Below are 11336 nucleotides of genomic sequence, written 5' to 3'. Positions count from 1 at the left end.
AACTCACTCTGTAGACCAGGCTGGCCTCAAACTCAGAAATCTACCTGCCTCTGCCTCCCAAGTGCTACGATTAAGGGCGTTTGCCACCACTGCCTGGCATAAACAAATTTTTTAAAACTGTAACTTTATTTTAAAATTGTATATCACAACTTGGTTGATCTCTCAAAAATGATCTACTGGCTTTTGCTTTTGATTAAAAAACCCTGAAATCTATCTTCTACTTTTTCAAAGGAAGAAAAAAAAAAGCAAATAACTGAATTATTATAGAGAACTTTAGACTGGTGGAGTTTTTTGTTTTAAATTACAAAAGAAGTTGGTATGGTAAAGTGATGGCTTGTTTTCTTGTATAAATAAACTGCAAATCAGAGATGTACCCAGTTGTGATTCATTGCAAGTGGTCAAGTGTAGCTAACTCCTAAGGGCAACCACTTGTCTCTTGTGTATCAGAATTACTTTCTATAATTTGAAAGCACTTTGCACACACTTCTTGTATATAAAGGATGAAATTACACGCTATCGTGGTAAGGCTTTAAAAGATGAACCTCATTTTAAAAACTGACAGCTATGGTATTTTTTTAATGATCAGCTTTTCTGTTTATTGTAAAACTAAGTTAAAAATAAAAGGTTAATGAGAAATGAAATGGTTTTTATGACTTGTTAACTGCATTGATTGTGTACAAAGCTAAAGTGAGAGCAAACAGTAGTTCATATAGTGTAATCTTAAGTGGCAGGCAGGAGATACAACTCTGCCAAATGCCAAGCAGGTGACCTCCTGAGGTTCAATTTCCAGTACCATAAAAAGATAAAAAAGTTCATGAGACTAAATAAAGGCATATTATTATATATAACTTGATAAAAAATGCAGAAATGAATGCAATTTAACTCATTTGTCATCTGATTAAAGATATTAGTAATACAGTTAAAAAAAAGAGACAGGGTTTTACTATGTAGCTTAGACTGGCTTCAGACTTGAAGCAATCCTCTTGCCTCAGCCTACAAAGAACAAAAAAAAAAAGTCATTTTGAGTTTCAACAGATGTGAAGCTGAGAATGTAAAGGTACAGAATAAGGTACTGTCTCTTGGTTCATGCTAGAGTTGTCTCCAGTGAAGGACAATTTATACCTACCCATATACAGAAGGACAGAGATGACTTCCTAGTGTTTGCTATTTCAAATCTCCTTTAGCCCAAACAGTGTTTATGGGAAAGATGCAAGTTGGGGTTGACATTCTTATTTCTTCAGATGAGTTGATTTCTGTAGGGAACAACCAAGATTGTTTATCTTGTTGTTTTGGTTTTTCTTTAACATAAAAGTTTTTTGGCAGGTGTAAATTTAGATGATAAATTATTTATTCCCAATAAATACCATTACACAACAGTGCTTTATTTGGTGGCAGACTATTAGATGATGAGAAGCATATGCCATGTCTGTAATAGCAAATTAATTTTCTATTCAAGAGCTGTGTTGGCTAGTTTGATCTCAAGTTGACAAGCTAGAGTTATCTCAAAGGAGGGAACCTCACTTGAGGAAGTGCTTCCATAAAATCTGGCTGTAAGACATTTTCTTAATTAGTAACTAAATGGGGAGAGTGCTGCCATTGTGGGTGGTGCCATTCCTGGGCTGGTGGTCCTGGCTTCATATAAGAAAGCAGGCTGAGCAAGCCAGGAGAAACAAGGCAGTAAGCAGCACCCTTCCATGGCCTCTCCATCTGCTCCTGCCTCCGGGTTCCTGCCCTGTGTGAGTTCCTGCCGTCTTCCTTTGAAGATGAACAGTGATATGGAAGTGTAAGCCAAATAAACACTTTGCTCCACAACTTGCGTTTTGGTCATGGTGTTTCTTCACAGCAAAGAAACTCTTAAGACAAGAAATAAGTCCTATGCAGTAACGTTTTAGGTTTCAGTGTTTTGGGGTATGCCCATGTCACAGCACATGTATAGAGGCCAAAAAACAACTTGTAGTCCTCTCCTCCCACTGTGTGGCTCCTGGAGACTGAACTCAGGTGGTTGGGGTTGGTGGCGGGCACCTTTACCTGCTGAATCACTTGCTAGCCCTAGTTTTTGTTTTACCTTCAGAATGTTTTACTTACTCATTCATGTATATACCATTTAGTCATATGAATATGTAGATAACCTATATTAGTTACTTTTCTATTGCTGTGATTAAGACAACACGACCAAGGCAACTTATTAAAAGAATAATTTGGGGCTGTTGAGATGGCTCAGTGGTTAAGGGCACTCACTGGATGTTCCTCCAGAGGACCTGGGTTCAATCCCAGCATCCACAAGGCAGCTCAACATTGTAACTCCAGCTCCAGGAGTTCTGACATTGCTACAAATATACACATCCAGGCAAAACACCAATGCACATTAAAAAAAAAAAAAAAAAAAAAAACAGGCAGGGATGGTACACACTATTATTTGCAGTGCTCCAGATGCCAAGGTAGGCTGATCTCTGAGTTTGAGGCCAATCTGGTCCATAGGACAACCAGGGCTACACAAGGAAACCCTGTCTTGAAAAACTAAGAGTGTGCTGGGAGTGTCTTGAGTCTTTTGAAACTTCAATGCTCACCTCTGGTGACACACCTAATCCTTCCCAAACAGTTCCACCAACCAGGGACCAAGTCTTCAAACATGAGCCTATGGGGGCCACTCTCAGTCACACAATAAAAGAAACAACACTTCTGGAACATAAGTTAAATAATCTTGAAATAAGAAATAATTATTTTTTTAATTACATTCTGTACAAATAAAAGAAAATGAAATATAAATGTGCAAACTGTTTATGATTCACTCTTTGAAAACAAAGTAGAAAAAAGCATTTTACAAAAAATATACATAGTGTCTTCATGCTTCTCTTCTGTATACTTAAATATAGCACGCTGTTTCCCTGCTTATTCAGCCACCCATTTACATACTTTTCTAACTATTTCAGTGCTATATTCATGTAGCCCCAGGCGGGCCAGGACCCCACAATAATCCACAGCAGAATTTAATTTCACTATAACCAGTTGTCCAGTGATTTAAGAACCCACTAGGGGCTTGCTTCTGCAGACTAATTTTTAACAGTCCCCAAAGCTGGGGTCCAGTGCTCTCATATCAAGGGCCAGGACTTTGAACCCCAGGTTTGTTTGTTACTATGGCTCTGCTTACTCTAATTCTACAAGGTAATGACTATTTGTGTGTCCATGGGATTGAACACAGGGCCCTTTGCACACTAAGCGTTGCTACTCCAGCCGCCAGCATCTTAGTGCTCACCTTCAACCTGTCCACATCATTTCAGCTTGGCAGTAGTCGTTTAGCCATTTTTGATTCCAAAGCTTTTTTTCTTTCTAGTACTTGAAAACACTATGAGGATGGTAGAGTAAACAGACTGTAGAATTATGCTGTCACTTGAAAATGAGTCATATTAAATGAAGTTGTAAATATATTTAGAATATTTTTAGTAAAAATGGTGACTGGAATATTAAGTAGTCTTTACTTAAAATAAGCACAGTAAGCACGGACTGCCTATGCATCTTTCAAACTCCATTCTACCTGGGCTGTGACTGGGAAGGAAAGCACTAAAGCCAGTATGCAAAAGGGGATTAGCAAAAACCTTACCTATGACACATGGGAACCTTAATTTTGCTCTTCTAGGGAAATATTGAAAGTCTCAACTAGTTTAAGATAAGACTTGTGAGCTGAGTCTTAGTACATATTCTTTGAAAAGAACGACACTGAAATCACTAGTTACAGTTACATTTAGTAAGCAAAAGTAATTATTACTATTTGTCTCTCACGATGTTTGAAACGATATGATGTAAAGTATAAGTTTTTCTATTAAAAGTGAATAAGCTATTAAAATCACTTAGAGTATCATACCCAATCTTTCCACTACCCACTTAAACAAGCAGGAATTGTAGAGGGAAGCACCAAGAGCATTCAAGGCAGTGAGACTCCATCTGTAGTAAGGTGAGCTAGAACCTCAGTTCTTTTGACTAGTCCACACCCTGCAGACATACTGCGGAGGATTATGGTCCTGGTTGGCCTTAGTCTTCACATTGCACTCATATGCCTGTGTTACATCTGCTCCTGAATATGGGGACTTCCATCATCATGTCTGGCTCACATGATTTTCATAGTCATGCATGTCTCATATGACAGCCCCAAGAACAGCTTTGCATATAACCATGTGCAAATAAATTTAAACAGAACGGTGCTTTTTTTGTTTGATATTAACACCAAAGTGAATAGAATTAAATTCAGCAGATACAGATAAGCTTATGGCTCATTCCCTCTATTTAGAGTGGTAGTGTTGTTTTGGTTTATTGATATGCTGTTCTTCATAAAGTGCTGTGAATAAATAAGATGAAAAAAGCTATTATGGTTTATATACAGTTCTAGGGTAAAGATTAATTACTGGTTATATTTCTTATTTATTTTAACTCTGTACTTAGTAATTAAAAGCTGTTTAGTCTAGGTAAAATAATGACTCTTATCCCATTTAGACCAATCTAGTATTAAGTAGCATATTATTGTAAAACATAATTCTATATTACAAGTTAGATAAAAATGACATGCATGCTACAGACTAAAGCCAGATATGGTCAGATGCTGAGCATTATTCCTGGCTTCAAAATAGGATGTATCTGTTTCGTCGTCTGGTTGGGGCACGAAAGGCATAGTCTGATGCTGCAGATTTTCCCAGTCCACTTCACTGAAGAGAGGATGCTGTTTCAGTTCTTAAGAGGGAAATATATAAAAAACCAAAATCAGAAGGTGATACCATTATTTAAACTCTGCTCTCAGGAATTAAAAAAGAATATCTTAGATGTATCCTACTTTATTATGATACTTGTTTAATGTGTGTCTCCCTAGTAAGCTACATATTTTATACTGTGTTATTTTGCACATCTCCTGGCGTATGATAGGTGTCTGGATTACCTTTGTTAAGTGAGTGAATGGATGGATGCTGTAGAAGTGCATCTTTCTTGATGCCAGCATCTTCTCACTTGAAGATGGTTTGGCTTGCTTCTTCCCTACCTCTGGAGCTCAGGATTAAATGCTCCAGTTCTCATTCACCTCCTCAACCGCCTGTCACGTCACGGCAATCTCTAAGCACCATCTATTGCTCTACAACTTAAGAGATGAAGCTGGTCTTTTCTGCTTTCTATACTTCATCTTTATGCACATTCCACATACATTGATGATGACTTGCTGTCTATTTAACTTACTGCCCTTTTGCTTTGCTCTTTATCTGTTTGAAATAAGGTTTCACACTGCAGCCCAGATTAGCCTGGAACTCACTGTGTAGCTCAGGCTGAATGTTTTTACAGTTTTCTTCCTTGGCCTCTCAAGTGCTGGCTTCTAGGCATGTACCAGCATGTATGGCTTGGTTCTGGTCTTTGGTGACACTTCTCACACATTCTCTCCATGTCTCTGACTTACTGATTCCACTGACTGCATCTTTAGAAGTTAGTAGCTAGCATTGGATATCTAGAATATTTCCATCACAGTACACCCCTGTTTATAAGATGCCAGACTCTTCATTTTATTTTTTATTTTGAGACAGAGTCTTAATGTAATCCTGCCTGGACTGGAATAGACTCTATGTAGACCTATTAAGGTCAGCCTCAAACTGCCCGCCATCATTCCTGGGTCCTCTTTATATTTTTATTACTTCTACCTACTAAAATGAAAACATGTTCACTGTCTGGACTACACTGTGATATTTAGTTGCTTTAGCACTTCTTTCTTGGCTCCTTCGCCATTTCTTGGCAGTGCTGGTGATTGAGCCCAAGGCCTGGCACATGCAGTGCAAGTGTCTACTGTGGGGCCACAGCTCCTCTGCATGGTTTTTTGGACAGGTTTTATTTTATTTTATTCTATTTTATTTTATTTACTATGGAGTCTAGACTGGCTTTGAACTCATGGCAGTTCTTCTATGTCAGGCTCCTAAGTGCTGGGATTAAAGGTATGGGCCACCAAGTCTATCTAACCCTTTACCTTTAAAAGCAACAATATAAATGTTAGTAAATAAAGAACTGACAAGACAGTAAGTAAACCCAACCATATCTACTTTTAAGGAGAATACTGGAAGATGACTAATGGTTACAGTGGGAATATTGATTTAGGAGATTTATATGCCTACAAATTGTTTTTTCTCTAAAAGATATGGTATAATATTGTTTCTGGTACCTTATGGAGTTACAAAATTCAGTGTGTTACTTGCAACTACACTGGGCTGAGTTTTAAATTAAAATAAAGACACATATATAAATGCATATCTAGGGGAACTATCACTTTCTCACTAAGCAGTAAAGTTAATAAGTGTCAGTAGGTCACTGACAAGCCCTTACCTCTCATTCCCGCTCTTTTTGTGTCATCAATGGTTAAAAGCATGGCCATTGCACTTTGAGCATTGTCAGATAGCTTTTCTTCACCTTCTGGCCATGGGATATCTACAAGTACAAATATGCAAGTAAAGTTCTTTGATGTTGCTTTCTGCAAACCTTGAAGAAATCAACACCGATTTTTCTGGGTGTATCTTAATTCTGACTCCCTTACCTTCTCATACCCCTCTGACCCCATGCTTAACTCTATATTAAAATGCCTTTATTAAACAGATTTTTAAATCATTCTCAACTACTAGGGATTAATAATGATTTAATAATAACTAATAATAATTTTCTTCTCCCCTATGGGTGCAATTAAGGGTCTTGTGTATGGTAGACAAGTGCTCTACCATTGAGCTGCATCCTCCAACTCTGAATCTATCCTAATAGAAAACATAAAAAGAATCACCTCTTTTTAAAATATTCTGAAATACTTGTTGTGGCGTTTCATCATTGAAAGGGGGAATTCCTGTTAGAAATTCGAACAAGCAAACTCCAAGTGCCCACCAGTCTACCGCAGGACCTGGAATGTAAAAGGAGATATGTGGAACTTACAAGCATATTATACAAGTAACTTATAACAGAAACATTAGTATATTGATGCTTGAGCCATCAAAGCCTTCTTACTTTAGGGCTTTCCTTCTGTTTCCATACAGTACAAAAACTCAAATTACTTTCGGTCAGGCAATAACAGTCTCCTTAGCTTCCCAGAGGTTTAGATTAGCAATACTTTTCAAGGCCACTTTTTGATAGATTAATAAATTCTGACAGTTTGATGAATTTTATATATTAAAGAGCATTGAAGGAGTGTATTTTAGAAAATATTAAGTTAAGAAATGACAACATAGCCAGGTAGTGCTGGTATAAGCTTTTAAATCCAGCATTTGGGAGGCAGAAGCAAGCAGATCTTAAGTTTGAAGCCTGTTTTGTCTACAGAGCGAGTTCCAGGATAGCCAGGACTACACAGTGACCCTGTCTTGAAAAAAACAAAAATAAAAAAACACCCCCCCAAAGATTACACTGTATTTCACTTGTTTAACCCAAAGTAGGACAGTAATATTTATACCAACTTACAGAAAGGTAATTACTGAATACCCTAAATAGTGTTTTACTATATATTTTTTTGATGCAAAAAGTTCTTAGCTCAAAGTTCTTAGCTCAAAGTGAGAAAAAGCTATTCTGTAGCCAAATTTGAATGATCCTGGTTCAGGAACAGATTTAGTTTGCCTTCAAGGACATGTTCTGGGGTCGAGGAGAGGGTTCAGTGGTTAAGAGCACTGGCTGCTGTTCTAAAGGACCTGGGTTCCATTCCCAGCACCACAACCATTTGTAACTCCAGCTCCAAGAGATCCAATACCTTCCTCTGGCCTCAGTAGGTACCAGGCATGCACATGGTGCAGACATATATGCGGGCAAAGTAGCATACACATAAAATGAAAATAAGTAAAATCTCAAAAAGGAAAAAGAAAGGCATGTTCCACTGTGGAAGTGGTTACATGGGACTATGTTAACAAGGAAAGTCATAAGTCAGACACTGACTAGATAACACTGGTGGTGCCCACAGGGAGGTCATAGAAAAGCAGGAAAAACTCATAGTTTCCAGAAACTATCTGCCAACATTCTTAAGCTTTTGGATTGGTGGGAGCTCATGGTTTGCCAAAAATGAACATTTGCTTTTGTTCTTTGCTTTAAAACATTTTAAAGGTTTTGATGGCCACAAGATGTTAGGTCAGACACAGAGGTGGGCAGTGAATGGCTTTTTTGACTTTGGTCTGTGATACTTTTTAACTCTCCATAATCCTAATGTTCAATCATTTGGTCTTGTAGAATCTTGAACACAGACATGGACTTTCTTTCTGGGAAGTTCATTCACAGGTACCCAAATGGCCAGTTTAAATATTTTTATGCCACAAGGCTAGGAAGCAGTTGACAGCAAAGACTGGCCTAATACACAAAAATGCAGTCTTAGGAGGGAGGAACACTTGGTAAAATCATTAAGAAGTATATCTACCTATTACAACCTGAATCAGATTGTTTTCTTTGTATTATAGTAGTACTATGCATATGGTTTAAACAATTAAGAAAATAGTTAGGGAAGGTGATACATGCTTGGTTTGCAAGTTCTAGGACAGCCAAGACTACAGAGAGCCTGTCTCAAGTCCCCCAACAACTCCCCCCCCCTCCCATTAAGACAGTAGGTAAGGTATGTAGCTAAGTTATTAAGACTGCTTGCCTTTCTTGCATGAGGCTGTAGGTTCAAGTCCTAGCACTCTAGAGCTAGAAGCAGAAGGGTTAGAAGTTCAGGGTGATGCTCTAGCTACATGATTAAGTTCAAGGCCAGCCTGAGCTACCTGAAATCCTGTCTTGAAATAATAACAGTATGGTTTAAGGAAGCAAAAGTAGCAGCTGAGCAAGAAGCAATTGAATTGACCAGGTTGACTGTGTATTTCTCTACGTGTATACAGTCTTTTGAACTATATGCAGTGTTTTGTTTAGAGTATCTCTTAGTTTTTCTTTTAGCTAGTTTGATTACATAGCTATGACCTCCTGAGGCATGGCTAGTTCATGTTTCAAGAATGATCACCTTTAAACATCTGGTTATTATAAATCTTGTGACTATATTTGTCCTACTCTTTTGGTATTAATAAAGACCAGATAACAATGTCATTTTAAAGGTTTTTTTTTTTTTCAGAAAAATTGTCTTTTTCCTGTGTACCAAATGTTATTAGTGACAGGAGTAAAAATAAGAGGTCAAATCTCTTGGAACTGGAGTTAGAGATTGCTGTCAGCTGCCATGTGGGTGCTGGAAATTGAACCTGGGTTCTCTGAAAGAGTAGCCAGTGCTCTTACCTGCTGATTTATCTCCCAGCCTATTTAAGGATTTTAAAAGATTTAAAGGTTAACTATGGTAAAATTAAAGAGTATATACATTAAGTACATATATGCTTTTATCTTTTTAAAACTTGTTTATGGCACACTTTATTCTTTTTGTCTTCATCATTTCTGTTTTGGTAAAACTTTTATTATAAAATATTATTTTTAGAGAAATCTGTACTTATTATGCGATAAAAGTGACATACTATATCTTAGGTAGGCTTTATTGCTGCTTGGATTCTCAAAAAGGCTCTTAATGCATTTTTTTCCCCTTGGCTTTAACTTAGTTTGAACATTAAAGAATGTCTCATTTCCACAAGAGCTGGCCAAGATAATAACTGACCCTGGCTGACGAACTTGTCTTAGCAAAGCAGGAAGGGAAAATACTGTCAGACATCTTTCTTTGTTATCCATGTAATTGTAGCTTTGGAGGAAAAGGGAGGGGCTAGCAAATGGTTATTTTTTTCTTGGAGAGACAGGAGTCTCTTGGACCAGTGATGGCATACCAGATCCAGATCACTTACATATTTACAACATCACCACTATAATGACATATCTGAAAAGTGAACGAAAACAAATTCTGTGACTTATTTGTTAGAGTGCATCTGTCAGAAACAGACTTACATCGAATTATGTTGCATGCCATGAATACACTGTTACAACAGAGTAATGATTAAATGAGCAGTCTCTAATCACAGTACTATCTTTTTATGCATAAATTGTTTTATCTAATCTCATACGTATTAACAGCAATGAATTAATGTTGAATGACAAATTTACCTTCCTACTAGCAGAAAATAATTGACCTCAACAATGAAAAATGTTTAATGCAGAATAAAGTATAGAAACTATGTAAAAAATTTTCCACATATAGGCTAGTTCCTCAACTTTTAAACATATTCTAAATGTACATTTTAAATTTGATTAACAACAAGCAATTTAGAGCTCTGCTCCAAGTTTGAATGAGACATGGGAAAGAAATGACCAGAGCTTCACTGGGAACTGACTCGGTCTGCTCACTGCTGGGGTGTCTCAGACATTGAGAACAGAGTGTGTGACCTGCCTCTCTGGACCACTGCAGGGTACCTGTGATTTAGGATATTTGGCTGTGCTTATGTTGCAGTTTCTATCATATAAATCCAAAGTATGAATAAACTGTTAAATTTATTATAACTCATAACTGCATTAGTTGCTTTTTGCATTGCTGTGACTTGAAAATAAGGTTAAATTCTGAAGAGTGAACAGAAATTTAGGGCTAACTTTAAAATCACTTTTAGTCCAGACTGAGGGCAGACTCAGTGAGACTGAATCAAAGAAGGCAAAACCATTGAATCTCAGATGTAGCTTAGTGGTAGAACTCTTCCCCAGAGCACATTTAAGGCCTTGGTTTTTATCTTCAGCCCCACAAAGTAAATGAACACAAGAGAAACAGCTACATGCTTTACAGTGTTTATTCTCCTATACCCAGAGAATACTTTTTTTTTGAAACATGTATGTGTTGTGATTTATGCATGTTTGTGTATGTATATATACATGTGTGGGTATGTGCACACATGTAGAGGCCGAAAAGTCCATGTAGAGCATCTTCCTCCATCAGTCTCTGCCTAACGTTTTGAAACAAAGTCTCTTGATTAAACCTAAAACTCACTGATTTGGCAAGACTGGCAGGCCAGCAAGCCCCCAGGATCCTCCTTTCTGTCTGTCTCTTCACTGCTAAGATTATAGGCGTTGGCCAACATGCCGCCTCACCCTCCCATTTCATGACTCATTTGTAATTAACTGACCTGGCTATCTCCACAGCCCCAAGTTGTTTCCTTTTTCCCACTATAAATGCTATAAGACAAAGAGATGCCATGTACTCTTTTTAAGTATCAAAACCAGGTCTACATAGGAAAATGCTGTCTCAAAGAGCAAAAATAAAACAAGCAAAAAAGCCTTCCGGTTTGTACCTGTGCTTGGAGCAGAATCTTTGCTCTGGATCCCCAAGAACTTAGCCCACACCCAGTTGCAGCTTGACCCCCCAGGTGTCCTGACACATCTAGGATCACAGACACCAAATACTGACACTGTTGCTGTTGCCAAGAGGTGCT

General features: G+C 37.7%; 1 protein-coding gene and 1 pseudogene across 2 annotated transcripts in view; both read right to left on the bottom strand.

The window, feature by feature from the left end:
• Positions 1-647: 647 nt before the first annotated feature.
• Positions 648-3609, bottom strand: LOC114618957 (annotated as a pseudogene).
• Positions 2688-11336, bottom strand: part of Mastl (microtubule associated serine/threonine kinase like) — a 32753-nt gene continuing 24104 nt past the window's right edge. Inside the window, exons 10-12 of one of the 2 annotated variants that reach the window (XM_028764927.1) lie at positions 6782-6895; positions 6337-6438; positions 2688-4719 (exon numbers count right to left, since the gene is read on the bottom strand). In XM_028764927.1, the coding sequence (XP_028620760.1) occupies positions 4562-4719; positions 6337-6438; positions 6782-6895 (374 nt within the window). In that variant the 3' untranslated portion in view covers positions 2688-4561. The remainder of the gene's footprint in view (positions 4720-6336; positions 6439-6781; positions 6896-11336) is intronic. The other variant, XM_028764928.1, reaches the window with a different exon arrangement.

The sequence above is a fragment of the Grammomys surdaster genome, unplaced genomic scaffold (assembly GCF_004785775.1).
Source record: "Grammomys surdaster isolate TR1022 unplaced genomic scaffold, NIH_TR_1.0 146, whole genome shotgun sequence".
NCBI lineage: Eukaryota > Metazoa > Chordata > Mammalia > Rodentia > Muridae > Grammomys > Grammomys surdaster.
The sequence above is the reverse complement of the archived record's forward strand: the minus strand, read 5'-3'. Positions and strand labels throughout refer to the sequence as shown.